General features: G+C 50.3%; 1 protein-coding gene and 1 long non-coding RNA gene across 8 annotated transcripts in view; one reads left to right on the top strand and one right to left on the bottom strand.

Annotated features, from left to right (window-relative positions):
• Positions 1-16,621, bottom strand: part of LOC311586175 — a 40,339-nt gene extending 23,718 nt beyond the window's left edge. Inside the window, exons 1-2 of the long non-coding RNA XR_014775467.1 lie at positions 16,484-16,621; positions 15,662-15,783 (exon numbers count right to left, since the gene is read on the bottom strand). This is a non-coding gene — a long non-coding RNA (uncharacterized lncRNA). The remainder of the gene's footprint in view (positions 1-15,661; positions 15,784-16,483) is intronic.
• CHRM1 (cholinergic receptor muscarinic 1) lies at positions 1,165-18,673 on the top strand. 7 transcript variants are annotated; one of them, XM_084761151.1, is made up of 4 exons: positions 1,165-1,220; positions 1,773-1,879; positions 2,334-2,429; positions 16,159-18,673. In XM_084761151.1, exon 4 carries the CDS (start codon positions 16,229-16,231, stop codon positions 17,609-17,611), a length of 1,383 nt encoding a protein of 460 aa, XP_084617277.1. In that variant the 5' UTR covers positions 1,165-1,220; positions 1,773-1,879; positions 2,334-2,429; positions 16,159-16,228; the 3' UTR covers positions 17,612-18,673. The 7 variants fall into 7 exon arrangements, 6 of the variants coding, with proteins under 6 accessions (XP_084617277.1, XP_084617275.1, XP_084617276.1 ...); XM_084761149.1 differs by having other exon boundaries at positions 1,175-1,220; positions 1,768-1,879; XM_084761148.1 differs by lacking the exon at positions 1,165-1,220 and adding an exon at positions 10,204-10,283 and having other exon boundaries at positions 1,311-1,879.
• The last annotated feature ends 5,194 nt before the right edge of the window (positions 18,674-23,867 follow it).

Raw genomic sequence — 23,867 nt, 5'->3', positions numbered from 1 at the left:
CACAGCTCCCAGGTTTAGTATCTGACCAAACAGAAAAAGAAAAGGCACCCTGGCTCCTCAAAAGTATTGATGTTCCCTCATGTACCTGCCACCTGTGCCCCGCGGCTGCTGGACCAATCGCTAGAGACGCCAATTTCTTCCTTCCCTGGCTCCTTAGGCAATTAGACTCCAAATTCAACACTGGGATAGGATGCTTGGTAGGAAAATGAAAAGAGGAGGAAAAATAGGGTGAGTGGGGGGGGGGGGTTGGTTCTGGGGCCCAACCCTGTGCCCCATACTCCAAAACTCTGAGTTCAGAGTCCCCAGGACCTGAGTCCAAACAGCATATCACCTCATGCCCACCTTCAGCTTTCTCATTCCTCTTCTATATTATGGCGATCTTAATTTTGGTCCTTCCCACCTCCCACCCAAGGCTTCATCACAGCCACGGGGCAAAAAACACCGGAGCTTTTAGCTTTCCCAGTTCTCTTCCAAGGTCCGCTCTCCAGGAAGTCTCTATTGCTGGACCCAGGTCCCTATGACAAAGCGGCCCCGCCCCCGGGGTGGGGGGTGAGGGTTCTCTATCTCTGTGGAAACAACACAGAATTCCAACCGGACCAGGGGGAGGGCTGCCGGCTAACTTGTAGGCTGCCGGGAGGAGTGGCTCACAGTCCCCAGGTACACACACACACCTGTGAACCAGAGTGGGAGTCAGGGAAGACAGAGTTTGACAAGCTGGGAGGAGAGCTGTCTGTCTGCCTGCCTGTCTGTCTGTCTTCCAAGGGGAAGCTGGGGGTGGAGCAGGCAGGGAGGTAGATGCTGCCTCGCTTGTCAAAATTAGCCAATACCACAGTTGGGCAACACTCAGACGCACACTGAGTACAGACAGACACACGCATGCACGTGCGTTCTGGCTCCATATTAGCAAGGTCACACCTGACTTACGCAGGCTGCACGGTGACCTGAGCACACAGGAATGCACGCATACAAGACACTGAAAAGCGTATGGAACAAACACGCAGCCCCCGAACTCCCCACAAATCAGACTCCCATATACCCTTATGCCAGGGCTTTGCACACTCTAGATGGCACTGCCCAGCATGTGGGCATGCCACTCAGCGCCAGGGCGGGTGCACCAACCCTCTGGGTCTGTTCCAAGTTAGAACTTCTCACGTGAGGCCCAATGTGTCATTTTCAAACAGAAGGAATCTAGCTCCCTCGCAGCAGGGAGGAAGAGCAGGGTGTGTGGCTGGCTGGCTGGGTGGGTGGGCGCGTGGGCATGTTCATGGAGGGGGGGCATGTGTACAAAGGAAGCAGGCATGTGAAACGGGGCATGTGTGTTGGGACATGGTGCACACGAGTTGGGGGCTTTCCGGTTGGGTGGGGGAAGGAGCCCGGGAAACAGAGTGTGCCTTTGTGAGGGTGTATGTGTGTGTGTGTGTGTGTGTGTGTGCCGCCAGTCTGTGTGCAGTGGGTGTGGGTGTTTGTCTCCCTGTATCCGCCTTCTCTCTCCTCCTGGACTTTTAGCCTTCCTGGGCTCTCTTTCCTCATGTCCTGCCTCCTCCTTCTCAAGGCTCAAAGTGGGTGCCCTTGTAGACGAGGGGGGCACACTCCAGGACTTAGTCCAACCCCAGATGCTGCCTGAGGCTTCCCTCCTGCTCCCCCTCCCTCTCTTTCCTCCCTTTCTTCCCTCCCTCTCTTTCCCTTTCTCCCTCCCCCCCCCCTCCAAGGCTGGCGTGCCAGGGGGTGGGACATGCCAATCACTGGCTGTGCCTCTCTCGCTGCCAGCACAGGGCGCAGCTCCCCCCAGGAGCCAGGTGTTTGGGTCCCAGGAGACGCTGCAGGCCCCCCGGAGAAGCAGGGAAGCTGCAGACCCTACAGACCCGTCTCCGGTCCCACGGTGAGTACAATTGGAAGGGTTTGGGAGGGGCTGTGTTGAACTGGGTGCAGAAGCAGCAGGGTCCTCTGGGACAGGGCAGAGACAAGAAGGAGATGGAAGTGAAGGTGGATTCTGGGTAGGGGAGGTGGCCAGGAAGGAGGGCTCTAGAGGCCAGGAGGGCTCGGTAGCAGTGGGCATTGGCTGCTCCGAACACCATGTCTGCTGGTTTTCAGTGGATTCATCTGATGTCTTTCTGGGTTTCAGCTGGCAAAAGAGATGGAGAGCCTCTTAGGAAACTCAGTCTATAGTTCAGAAAAGATTAGATGGCATGTCGTTAGCAGATTCCCCTAGCACCCTGAAGGCAGAAGGGGAAGGGCAGGAGTCAGACCTTGCCACCCGCACCCCGTTGGAGGGTGACCCCATGTACATACTTTTGGGGACACCCGACCCAGAGCTTGCTTCTCTCCTCCTTCAGGAAACCCTGAATCCCACCTCCCCCATCCACCTTCAGCCCCCCCCCCAAGATGGACTGAATGAGGCTGCTGGCCAGATGGACAAGCTGGATGCTAAGGTGGGTGTTGGGCCAGAAGCCAGCAGGAGACCAGGCAAAGAGCCCCAGTGCTCTTTGGAGACAAATAAGCACATGGACAGCCACATCACCTAGAGAATGTGACCATGGCAGCATGGGGACCCAGAGGCTCCCTCCCTGTGTTTTTAGTATCTTTGACTTATAGCAGGCAGCTCACAGGCAATGCAAGGGTACTAAAGGCACGCATGTGTGTCCCCCACACACCAGTAGGATGAATTAGAGACAACGGCTCTGATTCTTGCAAGTTGCCACCTCTAAGGCAGGTGTCTGGAGAAGGGGCATTTGGATCATGAAGATCTGTTCCCCTTTGGGGTTCTTAGTGCCAGCGGAGAGGGGTTCACTTCTTCCTACAGTGTGCATCTATCTGCAGGACCATCTCATTGGCCCAGTAGCCTCTGCCTCACTGGCTGGCCGTCTCCAGGAGCCAGTCTCCTGTCCCACAGTAACCAGCTGCTCCATGAGCTGCTTAAAGAAAGCGCTCCGACCCCCTGACCTCAGCTACTAGGCAAGCCATGATAGCTGCTGAGACATGCAAGAGGAAGAGATGGGGAAACAGAGCTACAAAGGGCATCGTTCTTGACTTCCATGCTGGGCTGGTGGCTGTGGCTTTGGTGGAGCTTGAAGAGTAATGGAAAGTCCTAAGTGTCCAGAAAGGTCTAGACAGAGCTGTCCCAATGTACGGTGAGAGAGAATGAGGCTGAGAAAAAAGGAAACGGACATACATACTCGTGGCCACAGAAGGGAAACACAGAAATCACACTGGTGCTTGAACCCATTCTTCTTACCCTCAGCATAACACTGTGCTACCACCTCCGTGAACAGGAGGATAGGATGTGATGGGGAAGAGAAGGGTGTAGCAAGCTTTGTGAGGCAGGAGCTTGGGCTCCCAAGCAGGCAGGCAGGAAAGAGGTGGGTGAATCGAGCTGAGTTTCTGCTCTGCTGTGATGCCATGGTGATGCCTAGAAAAATGGGGGAGGGAGAGAGAGAGAAGAAGAAGAAGAAGAAAGGAAAAGGGGGGAGGAGTACAAGGAGTGAGGATCTGGGGGCATGCTGGGAGGAGGGTGAGGGGGGGCCCAGAATCACTGATGCCACGCTCGCAGAGCAAGGTCTAGGTTGCAGCCTCCTAACAGTCAGGCTCTTCGCAGCCTGGTTAAAGACAACCAGCTAGTCAAGGGCCATCACTGGGAAGCAAATTTGGCCACGGTTCTAAGACGGATGCTCCTCTTCCAGATCAGCAGGGCACTTAGGAAGCATTTAAATTAATGGCCACTGACCTCCGCTAGGTTAGCTAGCACTCTCAGAGTAGTGGGCTTGAGCCTAAAACCCAAGTTTAATTCCATTTATTTACTTGCATGTTTCCAAGGCGAGAGCATCAGGGGAGGAAGTTGTGTGAACCTTTAACAACTCAAGAGCCACCTGAAGAGAAAAGTTAACCTAGGGGAGCTACCCAGAGAGGCTGGCTTCTGGGCCATGGCCCCTGAAGAAAGGAGTAATCAAGAGCCTTGGCCAGGACCACCCCCTTATTACATATGTGAGGTCCCAGGTGCCCAGTCCCTCTCTGGGGACCACCTTCTCCCTTGTATCGTCTCTGCCCAAGCCATATTTTTCTGACAGCTTCTAGCCCCAAAATAACAAGATGGCTCAACACCTCCTTCTTAAATCTTCCCCAGCGTGCTGCCATTCTCTGCCTTCCCTTCTCACTCCTTGACCAGGCTTAGGAACGTCTAATGTTCCGGAATCCTTTGTGCTCTCTGCCTCTGCCTAGCCTCCCCCTAGAAGCTTCTTTCTTTCTCCCTTCCTCTCACCAGCCAGATCACCAGTCCCCGGGGATTGGTTCAGGGCCCTGGCGGTCATCAGTCTGGCCTGCCTTGTGTTAGAGACTCTGACCTCATCCCATAACTCTTGGAGCCCACATTAACTTACACACACACACACACACACACACACACACACACACACACACACCCCACTCCACATCTCTCTGTGAGCCTCACTTAGCTTCCCTGTGCCTCTCAATAAAGCCTATGCTCTTATGCCAGACACACCCTTACCCAAGAGAACAGAGGCCTGATGGGTAAGGGGGGTCATAAAAGCAGAGGGCCCCCAACCCCTGTTCTGGACCTGGTCATGATTCTCAGGCTCATCCTCAACCTCCAGAGCCTGAGGTTATTAAGGAAGACCCCTCTCTTCACATATACACACATACATTATTCCACAAATATTTGTTCAGCAATCACTACGTAGCAAGCCCTAAGACAAATGAGTCAAGCAAAGCCTCTACCTTCCTTCCCCATCAGAGTTAAGGCTAGACTCCCCTCCCCCACACTGTCATTATTCATCACACAGATAAATGACACATACACAGGCCAGAATCTAAAGCCAGGCCTGGTGGCTGATTCAAACTAGGGTTTGGCCAAGCTAGTGGAGATGGTGGAGAGACTATTGAGACCCCCCCATCCCCTACCCTCACCCCTACTCCACACTTACACCTCCCCACCCCCACCCCCACTCCCAACCCTACCCCCACCACCACCCCACCAAGAGCAGTTTAAAGTAGGGGCTTCCAGAGATGGGTCTCAGAGGCAGACGAGTGCATCACTGATGAGTTTTAAAGTCACCTCTCTTTGCAAATCGGAGATAATAGAATCTATTCTCAAGGAGTTATAACAAGTAAATTAAATTATGCATATAATGCGTAGAGCCATGTCTGGTATACTCAAGCAGCCAGTAAATATCAGTTGCTATGATAATAATAGTAATATTATTAAAGGCTCCCAACAGTCTTCCTCAGGAGGCAACAGTCCTGGGTAGAAAAGCACTCTCTGCATTTCTTAACACCTTCGTGTGCCCAAAACACGAAAAGGAAAAGCTCCAAAACCCCAACAACGCTATGGGCTCACCCCCACCATGCCCTAGTCTCACTCAGCAATGCACACACCCCCACACACAAACACTCCTATTAGCAACTCTGCCCCATCCTACATAAAGGCTCTCAGGTCAAGACCTGCCTAAGGTCAGTGAAACAAAAGCTTGAAGCTAAGGACTGACTTAAAGAGTTTCTGCCTGACGCCCCCTGCAGTCCACATTTCCCAGCTCCTTCATGAATGCTTTCTACTGTTTTGTTTAAGATTTATTCGGCTGGGGCAGTGGTGGTACACACCTTTAATTTCAGCACTTGGGAGATAGAGGCAGGTGGCTCTCTGAGTTCAAGGCCAGGCTGGTCTACAAAGTGAGTTCCAAGACAGTCAGGGTTACACAGAGAAACCCTGTCTCGAAAAGAAAAAAATATATATATTTTCCATGTATGGGCTGGACTGTTTTGCCTGTATGTATGTCTGTGCATCACATGCCTGCCTGGTGCCCCTGGAGGCCATAAAAGGGCATTGAATCCTCTAGGGACTAGAATTACAGACTGTGGTCAAGCACTATGTGGGTGCTGGGACTTGAACCCCAATCCTCTGTAAGAGCAGCCAGTGCTCTTAGCCATTGTGTCATCTCTCCAGCCCCTCCAAGAATGTCTGACACGATGTGCTAGCAGAGGGCTTCATAAGGCCCTTCTTCCTAAGACTTCTGGGTCTGCCACTGAGCCGCAGCACCCTGTCTCTCAGCCCCAGGATGGCTACAACCATTGGAAAGCAAGTTAGTTTGTGAATACCCTCCTCTTGTAGGCATCACGAACACACAGTGAAATCTCCCTAATCAAGAATTTAAAAAAAAAAGAGTTAAGAGAGATGGCTCAGTGAGTAAATACACTTGTCATGCAAGTCTGAGGGCCTGAGTTCAAACCCCAGGAACCTCCATAAGAGTAAGCATCTGTGTTTGCTTTTAATCCTGGTGCCCCTTTAAGGATATGAGAGACAGAGACAGGAGAAGTCCTGGACGTTTATAAGGCAGCTAGCCTGGTGTAGGTGATGGGGAAACAACTCAGTGTATAGACACATACATACAGAAGGTAGGCCAGGCATGGGGGTGCACATCTAATCTCCCAGCACTCAGAAGGCTGAAGCAGAAGGATTCCTTTCGGTTCAAGACCATGTTGGGCTAAATAGTGAGACCACAGACTAAGTCATTTATAAGCATCCACACGTATCAGGTGGCTCACAACCACCTGTAACTCTGGCCTCCACCTGCACCCGCACATGTAGCATACACTCACACAGACAGACAGACAGACTTACACATAAATTTAAACTCTCGTTTGTTAGCTAGTTTGTCTTTCAAGACAAGGTTCCTCTGTATAGCCTGACTGTCCTGGAGCTCTCTGTGTATACTAAGCTGTTCTGGAACTCAGAGGGCCGCCTGCCTCTGCCTCTTCAGTGCTGGGATTAAAGGCATGTGCCACCACATGCAGCAAATTTAAACTTTTTAAAAAGCAAAATGAGAGCCGGGCAGTGGTGGCGCACACCTTTAATCCCAGCACTTGGGAGGCAGAAGCAGGCGGATCGCTGTGAGTTCGAGGCCAACCTGGTCTACAAATCGAGTCCAGGACAGTCAGGCTACACAGAGGGGGAAAAAAAACAGAAATAAAACAAACAAACAAATAAAAAAGCAAAATAAAAATCCAGCTGAGAAAGTAGATAGATCCACTAGTAGTTTGCTCACATAGCAAATAGGTTCCCCTGGGTTTAGTTCCTAGCACCCCATAAATTGGGTATAGTGGCACACACCTGTAATCCCAGTCACTGAGAAGCAGACACAAGTGGATCAGAAGTTCAAAGTCATTCTTAGCATATAGGGAGCTCAACGGTAGCCTGAATTGCATGAGACCCTGTCCTAAAAAATAGATGATAGATAGATAGATAGATAGACAGACAGACAGACAGATGATGGCAGCTAGAAATTTAGCATATGCAAGGTACTGGGTTCAATGCCCAGCACAGAACAAAAGAAGAAGAAAGAAACAAAACAAAAACAAATTGGCTAAGGATGATAACATAGATGTATCATCTCAAAACCTGAGAGACTGAGGTGACAAAGACCTGCCGAGGTTGCACAGCAAGGACCACAGTGGGTCATCACGAGGTTCTGACTTTACCCTAGTCTCACTGTAACCAAAAAAGCAGGGTCATGACCCGCTGGAGCTGCATCACCAAAGGGGAGTGGAAGGTCCAGAGGGTGAGAATCTGACTCTGGCTTCCTAGAACCTCCGCCCCTTTTCCTTAAACATTCCTAGAGGGAGGCAAATGTCAGAGAGGCGCAGAACAATTGGCCAAGTGGGACGAACACAAGCCTTAAAGCCGGAAAGTTACTACTTCCTGTGGGACCATCAGAAAGCGGCTCAGCCCTCTGAGCCTCAGCTACCTCACCTATACTACAGAGAATAAGAGTGCTTAGCAAGGAAAAAGGAAAAAGGAATACCGTATGTCTAGTACCCGGAGTGTCCTAAGTACGGGTGACAACTAATTTTAACCATTAAAAAATACTTGGCAGGGACTTCAGCCATGGAGGCAGGAGACTGCCAGCCTTGCCTCACCTCCAAGGATATTCGTATTCCTTCTCTCTGGTGTCCTGCACTAAACAAAGCATGCTGGTTCACTGCTGTAATCCCAGCATGCAGAGGCAGAGAGGCAGGTAGATCGATGTGAATGCGAGACTAGCCTGGTTTACCAAACCAAAAAAAAAAAAAAAAGTAATTTCAATACTAGCCACGGCTATAATAGTGAGACCCTGTCTCAAAAGAAAAATTAAATTAAATCAAACAAAAACACTTGCATCATTCACAGCAGTCACCACTAGACATAAGAGAAGCCTGTGATGGGCAAGAGGACACTATGTTTCCACCCGGAGTTGCTGTCCCTACAGCTTCCAGTTAAGGGACCTGAGTCCCTTCAGCTTCACCTCAGGGAACTGGGTCCTTTCTATACAGCATCTGGAGAGGTTGCATTCAGGACCCTGCACATCTCCCAGAGACGCTAGGACGGTCAAAATCCCCTTTTATGCCCAAAAGCAGGCAAGAGGTGGGGAAAAGGGGGTTGCTGGATAGATAGGACATCATCGTTACCTGTGTGTCTGCTCCGGGACCCCACTTATCAGCTGGGGGGTGAAGGGTAGGAGGAAGATGAAGGTTTGGGAGATTGTGCTGGTAACACATGGAGGAAGGAACAGCACCGAGCCTCATTCTGAAGCCGTGGGTCCCAGGTCCTCATGCCAAAGCTGGGACCAGTCAAGTGATGCACTCCGTCACCTTGGAGCAAAACGTGAAGGGTCACAGGGGTTCAGGGTGTGACTCAATGGTAAAATACATGTTTAGTATACACAAGGTTGTGTCCCCAGCACCAAAAAAGAGAGAGACAAAGAGAGAAGAAACTTCATAATCCAGAAGGATAATGTCACAACTTGGTTGTTGATTTGTTTTGTTTGTACTTAAGACAGAGTCTCAAATAGCTCAGGCTAGCCTTAAAGTCGCTACGTAAACGAAGTCGGCCTAAAAACGCCGCATCCTCCCGCCTCTACCTCTAGAGTGCCAGGATTACAGGAGTGTGCCACCACATCCAGCCTGGAACTTTTTTTTTTTTTAAATTTATTGTTATATATACAGTGCTCTGCCTGCATGTACACCTGCAGGCCAGGAGAGGGCATCAGATCATATTATAGATGGCTGTGAGCCACCATGTGGTTGCTGGGAATTGAACTCAGGACCTCTGGAAGAGCAGTCAGTGCTCTTAACCTCTGAGCCATCTCTCCAGCCCAGGCCTGGAACTTTTTAAAACCTAATTTACTTATGTATTTATTTACTTTACATCCAGATCGCAGCTTCCTCTCCTCTAAGTCCCTCCCTCTCACCTTCCCTCCCCCCATCCTCCCTCCCCCCCATCCTCCCATCCTCCCATCCTCCCATCCTCCTCAGAAAAAGGGGAGGCCCCCTATGGGTATCAGTCCACCCTGGCATACCAAGCTGCAGTAAGTAAGACTAGGTGCATCTTCTCCTAGCATGGCTAAACAAGGCAGCCCAGTTAGGGGGAAGAAACCAAAGGCAGGCAACAGAGCGAGAGACAGCTCCCCCTCCCCCCCCCCCCCCCGTTCCTGCTGTTAGGAGCCCCACATGAAGACAGGCCTGCATAACCGTCACATCTGTGCAGAGGGCCCAGGCCTGTCCCGTGCACGCTCTCTGTATGGCAGTTCACTGTCCTTGGCCTGTCTCTAGCTCTTTCGGTCCTTCCTGCCTTCTCCCACAGGACTCCCCCAAGCTCCGCCCAATGTTTGACTGTGGGTCTCTGCATCTGTTTCCATCAGTTGCTGGATGAAGCCTCTCAGATGACAGTTTTGCCACAGCACGGAACTTTAAAAAAAAAAAAAAAATCAAATAACAAACCAGACTTGGTGGTGCATGGTGCATGGCTGTGATCCTGGCACTTGGAGGCTAAGGCAAAGGAAGTCTGAGTTTGGGGCCAGCCTGGGCTTCATAGGGCTCCATAATGAGGCTTTGCTTCAATCGCTCAGCACTGCAACAGGCTGGCTCTGTTTGTAAGTGAAGGTCCATGGGGACTATCACCAGCTTTGGGGTAAAAGCTAAAGAGATGGGGATTGAACAAGTATGTGCAGGGCTGGATTCTGCCTTTGACATTTTATTCATTATAAATTGATTTTTTTCACATTACATAAAGTATTAATTTATTTACTATCAAGTTTGGGGACACCTTTAAATTTTTTTGGCCAAGATACACATCACCCACATGCTAAGCCTGAGCAGGCCTCCGCATCTGGGAGAGCACAGCCTTCCTGAACAGCCAACCATTCTACTCTGGTTACTTTACAGGTCTTTTCTCAGCTCTGGTGCCCCAAAGTACATGGAGGTGACATATGGACTGGACTCAGTCTAGGAGCCAGGAGACCTTGGTAAAACCTTCTATCCACTGTTGCTGGGCCTCAGTTTATTCCCTTAAGCAGCCCTGAGTTCAGAAAATCAAAGACAATGGCTATGCAGGGCAAATTCCCAAGACCGTGACTGCCACCAGCCTTACCAGGGAAGGCTCCAGCCTTTCCCCAGCCTCTAGCCCAGAGCTTGACTTTAGTTTAGAAGGAGTGAGAGAAAACCCCGTCTAAATAAAGATAAATCCTATTTTTGCAAGATGTGGTAGCTCATGCCTCCAACCCCAGCACTCAGGAGGCTAAGGAGGGAGGCTCAATCATGAGTTCAAGGCCAACCTAAGTCATACATAAGACTGCCTCAGGATCTGGGACAGTAGCTCGGGAGCAGAGCGCTTGCCTTGCTGCAGGAAGTCAAGGGTTTGAATCGCAATGCTGGTGAAGGTGGAGGCGAACAAGTAAATTGTATTTTAGTGCAATGCTTTTAAAATTCAGATTAGTGGGTTAGTCTCCAGTGATGTTCAGTTTTTGTGTTTGTTTGGGGTTTTGTGCATTTTTTGGTTGGGTTGGGGTTTTTTGGTTTTGTTTTTGTTTTTGTTTTTTCTGTTTAGTCATAGGTTCTTGTAAATGAAGTTTCTCTGGACAGTGACTGGGATCCTGTGTGGCCTTCTGCAGGTTCTCATGCTGGTTCCCTTAGGTCTCACTCTGTTCCTTTATCGGGAAACTTGTGCCTAGGCCATAGGTTCCTGCTGAGATTCAGTGCTGGAGTTGGAGACGCGGCCTAATTTGCAGAGTGTACTATGTGCGATGGAGGATCAAAAGTTTAAGATCTTCCTTGGCCACACAGTGAATTCCAGGCCAGCCTAGACCACCTGAAATAATATCTGTCTTAAAAAGGAAAAAAAAAGTAGAGGGTGAAATGGGAGTAGAGGGATTAGTTGTGGCTGGAGATCAATGGTAGAGCACTTGCTAAACATCTCTAAGGCGCCATGTTTGATTCCTTACTACACACACACACACACACACACACACACACACACACACACACACACAAAGATTAAATAAGATAATGCACCAATGTGTAGAAATAATTTGGCAGTGACTCAGGGTGAGCTATCCAACAGCAAAAGGCACCGTTATTATCAGTCACTGTTCCACAGTGAGAGATTTGGGGCCCTGTGTTAGGGATGAAACCCAAGGCCCTAGGAATGCTGGACAAGCTAGACAAGTGATTTACCACAAGCTGTGCCCACGCCCTCTAGATTTCTCTCTCCCTCTCTCTCTCCCTCTCTCTGGCTGACCTGGAACTCACTATGTAGACCAGGCCAAACTTGAACTCACAGAGATCTGATTGTCTCTGCCTCCTGAGCGCTGAGATTAAAGGTGTGTGCCACCACACCCAACCTTAGGAGAGTTTGTTTTTTTTTTTTAAGATTTATTTATTATTATGTATACAGTGCTGTGCCTACATATACACCTGCAGGCCATAAGAGGGCATCATATCAGATCACACTATAGATGGTTGTGAGCCACCATGTGGTTGCTGGGAATTGAACTCAGGACCTCTGGAGGAGCAGACAGTGCTTTTAACATCTCTGAGTCATCTCTCCAGCCGGAGAGATTTTTTTTTTCAATTAAATACAATGACATCATTTTCTCTCTTCCCTTTCCTTCCTCCAATCTGCTCTCTATACCCCCAGAATTTGCTCCCTCTCAAAATCATGACCTCTTTTTAGTTGTTATGTTACGTATCTGTATCTATATATGCCTAAGTATATAAATATAACCAGTTCGGACCCTTTAGCATCACCTGTACATACATGATTTCAGGGCTGACCCCTTGGTGTTGGATAACCTATTGGGTTCTTCTCTAGAGAAGACCATGTCTCCCACTCTAGGAAGGATTCTTTTTAAAGATTTATTTATTTATTATGTATACAGTGCACATTAGATCACATTATAGATGGTTGTGAGCCACCATGTGGTTGCTGGGAATTGAACTCAGGACCTCTGGAAGATCAGTCAGTGCTCTTAACCACTGAGCCATCTCTCCAGCCCTCTAGGAAAGATTTTTAATAGAAGTGGCCACTGTTAAGCAGGAGGGAGCCCCCATCCCTACAGGCTAAATTAATGGGAACCCAATGCTCACCGCACATTAAGAGCCATTCTAAGCACTTGATTTTCAAAACCTCATTTAATCCTCTCAACAACTCCTGGAGGTATTAGCTGAAAGCTCCTAGTCAATCCCTACAGCACAACTGAGGAATCTATAGTTATAACATCATTTAAGGCCAGGCGTGGTGATGTACGCATTGGATCCCAACACTCCAGAGGCAGAGGCAGGTGCAGCTCTGTGGGTTTGAGGCAAGTCTGGACTACAAAGTAAGGCCAAGACAGCCAGAGTTACATTGTCTCAAACAACAACAATAATAAATTAACAATTAAAAAAAATACAATATAGTGGTGCTGGCCTTTAATCCCATCACTTGGGAAGTAGAAATAGGGTCAGAAGTTCAAAGTCATCCCCCTGCCTGCAATACAGAAAGAGAAGCAGGCCTATACTACAGGGGACCCTGTCACAAATAAATTAGTAAGTGATTTTTTTGGGGGGGTTTGAGTTTTGGGTTTTGGGTTTTGGTTTTTGGTTTTTCAAGACAGGGTTTCTCTGTGCAGCCTTGGCTGTCCTGGACTCACTTTGTAGACCAGGCTGTCCTTGAACTCAGAGTGATCTGCCTGCCTCTGCCTCCCACCACGATGCCCGGCCTGAATGATTTATTTTTTTAACATTTCTTTCACACTTTAAAAAAGATTTATTTATTATTATGTATACAGTGCTCTGCCTGCATGTACACCTGCAGGCCAGAAGAGGGCATCAGATCTCATTGTAGATGGTTATGAGCCACCATATGGTTGCTGGGAATTGAACTCAGGACCTCTGGAAGAACAGCCAGTGCTCTTCTCTGAGCCATCTCTCCAGCCTCCCCCCCCCCCCTTTTTTTTTTTTTTTTTTTTTTTTTTGGTTTTTCAAGACAGGGTTTCTTCGTGTAGCCTTGGCTGTCGTGGACTTCCTTTGTAAACCAGGCTGGCCTTGAACTCACAGAGATCTACCTGCCTCTGTCTCCCTAACGGCTGGGATAAAGGCATACGCCACCATGCCTGGCTCAGTAAGCACTCTTAACTGCTGAGCCATCTCTCCAGATCCTATGAATGATTTTTTTTAATGTTACATCACTAATAATATCTCAAACAGTAAATGGTGAACTGTGGATTTAAATCCAAACAGGCCTCACCTGCAATCCCAGCCCTTGGGAGGGGAAGACAAGAAGGAGGACCCGGAGCACAAAGTCATTCTTGATTACATAGATTTTTTTTAAAGATTTATTTATTTATTATTATGTATACAGTGTTCTGCCTGCATGTACACCTGTAGGACAGAAAAGGGCATCAAATCACATTACAGATGGTTACGAACCCCCATGTGGTTGCTGGGAATTGAACTCAGGACCTCTGGAAGAGATGGCAGCGCTCTTAACCATTGAGCCATCTCCAGCCCGATTATATAGAATTTGAAACCCAAGTGGGCTACATAAGACATGGCACATACCTTTAATCCCAGCACTTGGGAGGCAGAGGCAGGCAGCCAGGACTGTTACACTGAGAAACCTTGTCTCAAAAAACTAATAATAATAATAATAATAATAATAATAATAATAATAAATCATCTTATCCCCCCTCCAAAAAAGGGGGGCAGGGCATGATGAGGCACACCTTTAATCCCAGTACTCAAGAGGCAGAAGCAAGCAGATCTCCGAGTTCAAGGCCAGCCGGGTCTACAGAACGATTTCCAGGACAGCCAGGGCTACACAGAGAAACCCTGTTTTGAAAAAAATCAAACAAAAAACAAAACAACAACAACAACAAAAACCCCGGCAATACCAATACTGTCTTGTGGGTTACCATTTCTTCCATGGTTAATATCAAATGAAGTATTAAATGCAGGCAGCCTAGCGCTGGTGTCTAGGCTCTTTAGCTGTGGCGTCACACACACCCCTCAAATGTAAAGTGTCTCAGACACACATGCGCGCACTGACAGACACAGGCTTTCTTGCTCATGCTGTCACACACTGAGCTCCCTCCCTACACTGGAGCTCTAGCACAGTGACAAGAGCCATGAGGCTGCCCCTAGCCACACACATTCCAGGTCACACGTGCTCACAGGCACACTGCATTAGTCTCTGTGTACAGACCAAGTCCCCAAGTGACACCAAGGCTTGAAACCCTCTCACCCAGCATTTCTCCCTTAGGACCGTCCCAACAGTAGAATCCTAAAGGCTACAGTTTTGGGCTAGGAAGCCTGTAAATTTCTTCAGTGGACAGATGGGGGTATTAGAAAGGACCCACAAAATCACACACAGCAACAGCAGCTGGGCTGTAGCTGAGTGGGGCCTTCTGCCTTCTGTCTGCCTTTGGTTTGGCTGTGGGCCTCCCCTGGTCTCCTGGCCTTTCATTTTCACAACCTTAGTGCTTGGGCCAGACTCCAGATCCCAGAAAGTCTGGGGGGAAATCTTCCTGTTCCCCAAGCTGCTCACTGCCCTCAGCTGGGGCCCAGGAACAGAGCAGAGAGAGGGAGGGGAGCCGCCCACATCCCTTCTGGGGCCAGACCCTCACCTGACTGGGAGCTGAGGCCACTGAGCCATTGTATGCTTCACATACAATCCACGGAAGATGGTGTAGGCATGCATTCCCCGCCCCCCACCGTGTACCCCATTCCCTGTGTCCTGCCCCCTTCCCCGGAGTCTCCTGGAGCCTAGGCTGGCCTCACACTCACTATGTACCAGAGCATGACTTTAAACTCCTGATCCTGCTGCCAAGTGCAGGGATTACAAATGTGTGCAGCCACTCCCGGTCCTCCGTCCTCCCGTGCTCTTCTTTTCTCTGGAGCCTTCTTCTCCTTCTTCCCATCATTCCTTATTTGAATCACGATGGAACAACCCCCGCACCCTCACGCCTCTCCCCCCCCCGCCACCCTCCCCCCTGCCACCCCCTCCCCCCCCACTCCACCCCCCGTGCACAGCAAGTGGAGGAACTGGGCTCTGATCCCCCTCAGCAGCTTGTCACTACAGCCACTCCGTCACCATTGCCTCCAGCAAGGAAGGGATGACAAGGGCCTTCCTGCTAAGGATGCGCAGGACAGTTAAATTAGATAACCTGATTAGGTGCTTAGCACTGTGTCTGGCGTGTAGCAAGGCCTTCATAAATGAGGACTCTAATAAGGTTTAGTGAAATACTTGGAAAATTTCACAGGACTGTAAATACAGAGGAGCTCTCCCAAGCCCCTGCTGCATGAAATGTATTGAAAACAGGAGCTAGGGGGCTGGAGAGACAGCTTGAGGGTCAAGAGCACTTACCAACCGCTCTTCCACAGGACTCAGATTCAATTCCCAGCACCCACAAGGCAGCTCGCAATGTCTGTAACTCCACTCCCAGGGGATCTGATGCCTCTCTTCTGGCTTCCTTAGTCACTGTTACCCTTGGGGCACAAACATATATGCAGATAAAATACACATCTGCATAAAATAAAAATAAATGAATATTTTTTTTTTTAATTTTGAAGACAGGAATTAGTAGCAGATTTCCTAAGGAGGAAACTGAGGCTCAGAGTCTGAATGGTGAGGCTGGAATGAAGATTCAGATGCCTTCAATGCTGCCCTTTGCTGCTGGCAAATCTCCTTGTGGCTTGAAAGCACATTATTAGCCACTGTGAGTAGGTACCAGTGCCTGGCGTTGATGGTGATGCTGTCCTGCCTGATGCTCTGATAGGTCAGGGGCTGTAACCTTTTACTCTTCCACTCAGATGCCAGAGATACCTAGTGGTCCAGCCAAAGCTCCTGTCCTCTCTTTTCAGGTGATGCCCTTTCTCTGAGGAAAACCTGTGACTTCAAGAAGGGGCTGCCCCTTCATCCCGCCAGGCAGCAATGAACACCTCAGTGCCCCCTGCTGTCAGCCCCAACATCACCGTCTTAGCACCAGGAAAGGGCCCCTGGCAAGTGGCCTTCATCGGGATCACCACAGGCCTCCTGTCTCTGGCTACAGTGACAGGCAACCTGCTGGTACTCATCTCCTTCAAGGTCAACACAGAGCTCAAGACCGTCAACAACTACTTCCTGCTGAGCCTCGCCTGTGCTGACCTCATCATTGGCACCTTCTCCATGAACCTCTATACCACATACCTGCTCATGGGTCACTGGGCTCTGGGCACTCTGGCCTGTGATCTCTGGCTGGCCCTGGACTATGTGGCCAGCAATGCCTCCGTCATGAATCTTCTGCTCATCAGCTTTGACCGTTACTTCTCAGTGACCCGACCCCTGAGCTACCGAGCCAAGCGCACTCCCCGCAGGGCAGCGCTAATGATTGGCCTGGCGTGGTTGGTTTCCTTCGTCCTCTGGGCCCCAGCCATCCTCTTCTGGCAATACCTAGTTGGAGAACGGACAGTCATGGCTGGGCAATGCTACATCCAATTCCTCTCCCAACCCATCATCACTTTTGGCACAGCCATGGCTGCCTTCTACCTCCCTGTCACAGTCATGTGTACGCTGTACTGGCGCATCTACCGGGAGACGGAAAACCGAGCCCGGGAACTGGCAGCTCTACAGGGCTCTGAGACACCAGGCAAAGGCGGTGGCAGCAGCAGCAGCTCAGAGAGGTCCCAGCCGGGGGCTGAGGGCTCACCGGAGTCACCTCCAGGCCGCTGCTGTCGCTGTTGTCGGACACCCAGGCTTCTGCAGGCCTACAGCTGGAAGGAGGAAGAGGAGGAGGACGAAGGCTCCATGGAATCCCTCACATCCTCTGAGGGCGAGGAGCCCGGCTCAGAAGTGGTGATCAAGATGCCCATGGTGGATCCTGAGGCACAGGCGCCCACCAAGCAGCCCCCCAAGAGCTCCCCAAATACAGTCAAGAGGCCCACCAAGAAAGGCCGAGACCGAGGCGGCAAGGGCCAAAAACCCCGAGGGAAGGAACAACTGGCCAAGCGAAAGACCTTCTCACTGGTCAAGGAGAAGAAGGCAGCTCGGACCCTGAGTGCCATCCTGCTGGCCTTCATCCTCACCTGGACACCATATAACATCATGGTGCTGGTGTCTACCTTCTGCAAGGACTGTGTTCCCGAGACCCTATGGGAGCTGGGCTATTGGCTGTGCTATGTCAACAGCACCGTCAACCCCATGTGCTACGCACTCTGCAACAAAGCCTTCCGGGACACTTTCCGCCTGCTGTTGCTCTGCCGCTGGGACAAGCGGCGCTGGCGCAAGATCCCCAAGCGCCCTGGCTCTGTGCACCGCACCCCCTCCCGCCAATGCTAATGGTCCCCCTCTCCTGCATCCTTCGACCCCAGCTCCAGGGAGAGGCTAGTGGAAAGTGTCCGTGGGCTGCATCTTCAGCCCCAGGGCCCTGCTCAGACCTCCCCTGGCTTCCCAGGCCCCTGGGTCACCTTCCTGGACAGCCCAGAGAGACTCTGCCAGCTTTCCAAACTTTGCTATTCCCAGACAGGGAGTGAAACCCGGGGAACTGGTTTTTTCTAATCCCTGCTGTGTGGGAATGGGCTAGTCACCAGGAAGAAGGCCCAGGAGGAGGATCCGGGTTTTGGACTTGTGTTTGCGTTTAGGCAGGAAGTCAGGAGCCAGCTGGGCGGGCCAGTAGTTTAAGGGCGCAGTCTTCCTTGCCCAGCAGGGGGCCTGGATTGCGGTGGGCGATAGCGCCCCCTGGCTCTACATGCGGGAGCTGACACCAAGCACAGAGATAAAAGTTTGGGAGTTGGTAACCCCTGGCTGGCAATCCCCTCCTCGCCCAGGCAAAGCCCACCCGGGTAGACCCTAGGCACACTCTCCTGGATTTTCCAGCCTCCCTGCAGGTGTCCCCAGGTCATCCCTACGTGGGTCACCTCCGAGGCAAATGTGAGCGGAACAATAGTACCAGGGGAAATCAGCCTGGCGAGACACACCAAGTCCCAAAGCAGCAGCAGGTCCAGATGTCGGGTGTCCTAACCTCTATGCCATCTTTCTGGGGGGGCCGGGGGGTGGGGTGGGGTGGGGGTGGTAAGGTGCCTGCTAACCAGTCCCACACCCATCCTCCTCTCTCCCCATCCCAAAGTAATCTCAATCCCTCCCTCTTGGCTTACAGCCATCACTTGGGTGGATCTGCTCTGAGCAGATCTAGCCAGACCTCCTGCATGCTGCCTGCCTCCAGCCTTGCCCCACACGGACCTGGCCCAGCCAGCAGGTTCTCTGCTGTAAACTCCTGAATCCAACCCATGCATGGCCTCCCTGCCACCCTTATCTCCAGGCCCTGCCTGTCCCCTGTTCTTTCCTCCCATCCTCGGCATATGCTGAGTCTGTGAATAAAAGCCACGTAACCAGCGGGCACTACGAGGAATTCCCTCCCTGTTTTGGCGCCAAGGCCAGGATTGCATGGGGCAGGGAAGGCAGAAGCACTGCATGCAGAACGTGAGCTGCAGGATTTAAGGTGGATCCAGGAAGGACAGCATCGAATGGCTACAGCAACTCAAAGCCTGTGGCCCCAGCACCTTGGGGTCCGTGGCTCAGGTGAGTGGTGTTAACCAGGCTGACCTGACCTCTGGAAATGAGGTAACTGGATGAAACACCCCTACAGAACTCCTCCAAACTCCCGTTTGTAGGTGGAGAAATTAAGACCCAGAGACCCAGGAAGATTATTTAGAATTATCCCACAAAGCAACAGCCCAGCTTCCAGTAGGCACAGGCTCCTGACCACTAGACTGGAGATGACAGATACTCTGGGCCAAAACACTCTATCAGGGTAACCCTCGGGCTGCAGTGTAAAGCATTGGAATGGTAAGGGAGGTTCCCAACGTCTAAAGAGATCAGCCCCGCCATCCTGAGCAGTGGTTATCAAAGTGTAGTAAGTGGCTGAGAGTCCCAAGGCCAACTTTAATGCCAGTGATTTCCTGGGAAAACAGAACTCTGCAAAGCCACCGAGAGTCAGTGAAAGAATTCAGAAGAAAACGGCAACAGAAGAAAAGTGCACAGAGCAGAGTCCCGGAGTAACTAGATGCCAGTTCTCTTCCCAGGGAGTCGCAGCATCTTTCTCCAGCAATGACAGCCTACATGACTTACTGCCAACCACAAAAGCCCACCTTGATGTTGGAAGCTGGGCGTAGGGGCGTGGCTTACTACCCACATGGCTGCATCAGTTAGTGTCCAGCCCTTCTAAGTGCTTAGCTGATAGACTATGGTCCAGGAGCTTCACCACAAACCATATTTTTTTGTTTTGTTTTGCTTTTCTTTTTTCTTTTTATTTATATGAATGTTCTATCTGCATGTACACCTGCAGGCCAGAGGAGGGCACTAGAGGGCAAAGATGGTCGTGAGCCACCATGTGGTTGCTGGGAATTGAACTCAGGACCTCTGGAAGAGCAGACAGTGCTCCTAACCGCTGAGCCATCTCTCCAGCCCCTTGTTTTGTTTCTCAAGACAGGGTTTCTCTGTGTAGCCCTGGCTGTCCTGGACCCGCTTTGTAAACCAGGCTGGTCTCGAACTCACAGAGATCCGCCTGCCTCTGCCTCCCCAAGTGCTGGGATTACAGGTGTGTGCCACCGTGCCTGGCTCCGCAAACCATATTTTTAGTGTAGATTCTCTGGTGTGGCCCAGGGTACACAGATGAGCAAAGATGTTCCTCTAGGCTGGATAAGCCAGTGGTTTGCCATAATTCCCAGGAGCCAGACAAGGCCTGCTGAGCTAACAGTGGCCCAGACCAGGAGCATCGCTGTCCCCTGGGAACTTAGGTAAATTCCTGGGGTTACCGTGGATTTACTAAAAGGGGAATTCTGAAAATGGGACCTAGTTGCCTTTAACGATCAGCCTCAAGGTGGTGATTCTGGTACAGGCTAAAATGTGAGGGGGAAACTAACCTAGAGGGACAAAAAAGAAAAAAGCCTCGCAGAGGAAAGGGTGGTGACTCACCCTCACATTTAGCGTCTGGAACCCCCAGAAGCATCTGGAGCTCGAGAGCTTGTTTGGAGGTTCTCGCTGAGGTGTGCTTTCTCCTGGTGTACCGTCGACGGGAAGAGGGCCCTTCTCTACCTGGGAAGGTCAGCCCTTTTGAACTGAGTGTACAGCTTTGGACAGAGTGAACGTGTAGGGAGGTGAGGAAGAATGGAAACACCTGCCTGGGCAGCCAGATCAACCCCAGTAATCAACGGCAGGTGACGGGGGGGGGGGGGTGATGTCTCAGTCAATCCCCCCATAACCTTTGGAATAGAATCTTCCAACATGATAGGCAAGGATAGCCCACTCCACAGACAAGAAGAGGCTGGCCAGAAGCCACAGCAGTGTAGGATTGATCCTCAAGAGTAAGCCCTGCCCCTCCCCCCCCCCCCCCCCCCCCCGCACCACCAGCACAGGCCCGCAGGTTGTCAGCTGAGATCCTGGTAAGGGCTGCATGCTTGCCCGTGCTCCCCTTCAGGGACAAATGTCCTACCTGGGTCAAAAGCGTGGAGGTGAAGGAAGCTGAGCATCACTGAAGGAAGTGAAGCTTTGGCAGGGGTGGAGGTGGGGGGGGGGGGGTCCAATAGAACTTGCCTCTACAGGAGACACGGAAGCAGGGGGTGGGACCAGCCTCAGGCTCAGTAAAAAGAACAGCAAGCAGCTCGCACTTGTCACCATGGTCCTGCCATATCCCTCACCAAATAACCTTAGGCATGCCTCCTGTCTTCAGTAGGAGGGACGGCGCCTCAAGCCCCGTCCGGTGTCAGAGGGAAGAAGCAAACTGGTAAAGCACTTAGTGGCTGTAACCATCGGTGTCACCACAGGAGAGGCTGCCACAGGTAAAGGCCTAGTCTCTCAGCCAGGTCTCACCCTGTACCTCTGGCTTTGGAACGTCTAGAGTCCTATGCCTCAGAGCAGGAAGAAGAACTCACACATCCTAATATGACCGGCTCTGAAGAGTGTCCAGGAGCACACCTGGGCAAGAAGGAGCGTAAAATCCAGGTGGAATCTGGGTCCTGCAGGCCTCCAAAGAACGAGTTCTGCAAACCCAGGCCATATAAGATGGAGGAAAAGACATGAGCCGGGAGGGAGAGGTGGTTGCAAGGGCACCTGTCCATCCCACACGCTGCACCCACTCCTGCCCTGAGGGAGCCTTCTTACCCCGGCAACAAAAGGCCTTTTCGTAGAAGCAAGGGGAGAATAAGGCCACTTTCCGAAGCCACCTCTTCTGCTAGTACCACTAGACTGGAGCCAACCTAAAGAAGAGGAACAGGTTACACACAAAGCTCCGCCCACCTCCGTTTTCCACCATAGCATTTTAGCGCCGCCAACTGGCAATTCAGGAAATAGCCTTGCCAAGAAACCTGATATTTCAAACAACGGGCCAACAACTTAATCCGACACAGTAGGTGATCTTGGTCACACCAGCAACAACCCCTCAAAAAAAATTTTTTTAACAAGAATACAACGCCACGGAAGCCTCACACGGCCCTATAAACATTCAAAAACAGGTCCTTCCTTCTCTGCCTAGGATGCAGTCAACAGTGGGGCCATGGAGGTGAGTGGTCTTGATATTTGGGGATAGCTCGATGCAAGTCTCAAAAACAAACAAACAAAAGCAAGACCCTCAGCCTGAAGTCTTCACAGTCTTCCTTTGGGGTGACCTATCCTTGCAGAGCCTTCCAAGGCCTGGAGAATCCGTGGTCTCATTCTTGGGCACCTAGCACAGGTTTCCCTGGACTCAGAACTGACTCCAAACAGAAACTGTGTTTGGAACCTACTCAGCTTTAGAGCAAGAATGCTCTTTCCGAGCTGTAGAGATGGCTCAGTGGTTAAGAGCACTGGCTGCTCTTCCAGAGGACCCAGGTTTGATTCCCAGCAACCACACTTCAGCTCACACCTGTGTGTAGCTCCAGCTCCAGGGAATCTGACACCCACACAGACATACATGCAGGAAAAATACCAACACACATAAAATAAGAATAAATACATTTAAGAAAAAAAATTTTTTTGAAGAAAAAAAGAATGCTCTTTCAGCACAGGTGCCCCTGCCAGCCTCGGGCTCTAAAGGGCTTAGTGGTAACCTTTCTGAGGTCTTTGCTTCCATGATAAACCAGAGAAGTCCAACCATCTGACATTTAAAAAAAAAAAAGTCCAGCTCTCCCTTTCTCTCCCAGCCCTTGGCCTCCTGGCCCTGGTGTTTGGTATTTCTGCCTTCCTGGAACCGCCATTCATCACACAGTTGCTCAAGCCAGAGAGCTGGAAGGCAGCCTAGACTCCTTTGTACTCCTTGTACCCAGTCTACCTCTAAACAGTCCTCAGACTAATCCTGTTTTCTCCGTTGCGCTGAGGGCTCCTTGCCGACAGCGCTAAAACAATCTCTCAATTCACAAGTATCAAACTGTTTTCTGTAAAAAGCCAGAGAGCAGACATTTTTAGACTCTTAAAGGCAAGAGACGAAATGAAGGGCGCACATCAGCACTGGTGTATTATTACATGGTCTCTGTCACTGCAGTTGAAGGTACCCATAAAGAATTTACTAGAGCAAATAAGAATGGCTGTATACCAATAAAACTGTATTCAAATCTAACATAATTTTCATGTGTCACAAAATACTATTGTTCTTTTTATGGTTTTTGGCACTTGTGTATTTATTTATTTATTTATTTATTTATTTATTTTTAGATAGGCTTTCTCTATCTATTGGCTGTCCCAGAACTCGCTCCGTAGACCAGGGTAACCTGGAACTCAGAGATCCACCTGCCTCTGCCTCCCAAGTGCTGGAATTAAAGCCACCTACAGGCCCAGCTTTTTTTTTTTTAAGATTTATTTATGAGGCCGGGTGGTGGTGCTTTCATCCCAGCACTTGAGAGGCAAAGGCAGGTGGATCTCTGTGAGTTCGAGGCCAGCCTGGACTACAGAGGGAGCTCCAGGACAGCCAGAGCTGTTATACAGAGAAACCTTGTCTCAAAAAAACAAAACAAAACAAAACAAAATGATTTCTTTATGTATGTGAATTTTTGCCTGTGTATATGTATGTTCACTGTGTGCATACCTGGTGCCCATGGAAATCAGAAGAAGAGGGTCACCAGATTCCCCCTGGAACGGGAGCTGTGAGTGCTTGCTAGCCACTGTTGTGAATGCTGGGAACAGAACCCAGGTCTTCTGCAAAGCCAGCCAGTGCTCTAAACCTCTCCAGCCCCAGAGAGTTTTAGGTCTTCATTTTTAGGCCTTTAAAAAAACAGGAGATAAGCTGAGCATGGTGGTACACACCTTTAATCCCACCACTCGGGAGACAGAGGCAGGCAGATCACTGTGAGTTCCAGGTCAGCCTAGTCTACAAAGTGAGAGAAACCCTTTGAAAAACAAACTATAATAATAATAATAATAATAATAATAATAATAATAATAATAATAATAATAATAATAATAAATAAATAAAAACCAGGAGCTGAGGAGATGGTTCAATGGTTAAGAACATTTGTTGCTCTTGCAGAGGACGTAGGTTCGGTTCCCAGAACCCCCATGGTGCTCACAAACATCCATAACAGAAGCTCCACAGGATCTGATTCCTTCCTCTGGACTCCGTGGCCACCAG

The sequence above is a fragment of the Acomys minous genome (assembly GCF_964271855.1).
Source record: "Acomys minous genome assembly, chromosome: 2".
Classification (NCBI taxonomy): Eukaryota; Metazoa; Chordata; class Mammalia; order Rodentia; family Muridae; genus Acomys; species Acomys minous.
The sequence above is the reverse complement of the archived record's forward strand: the minus strand, read 5'-3'. Positions and strand labels throughout refer to the sequence as shown.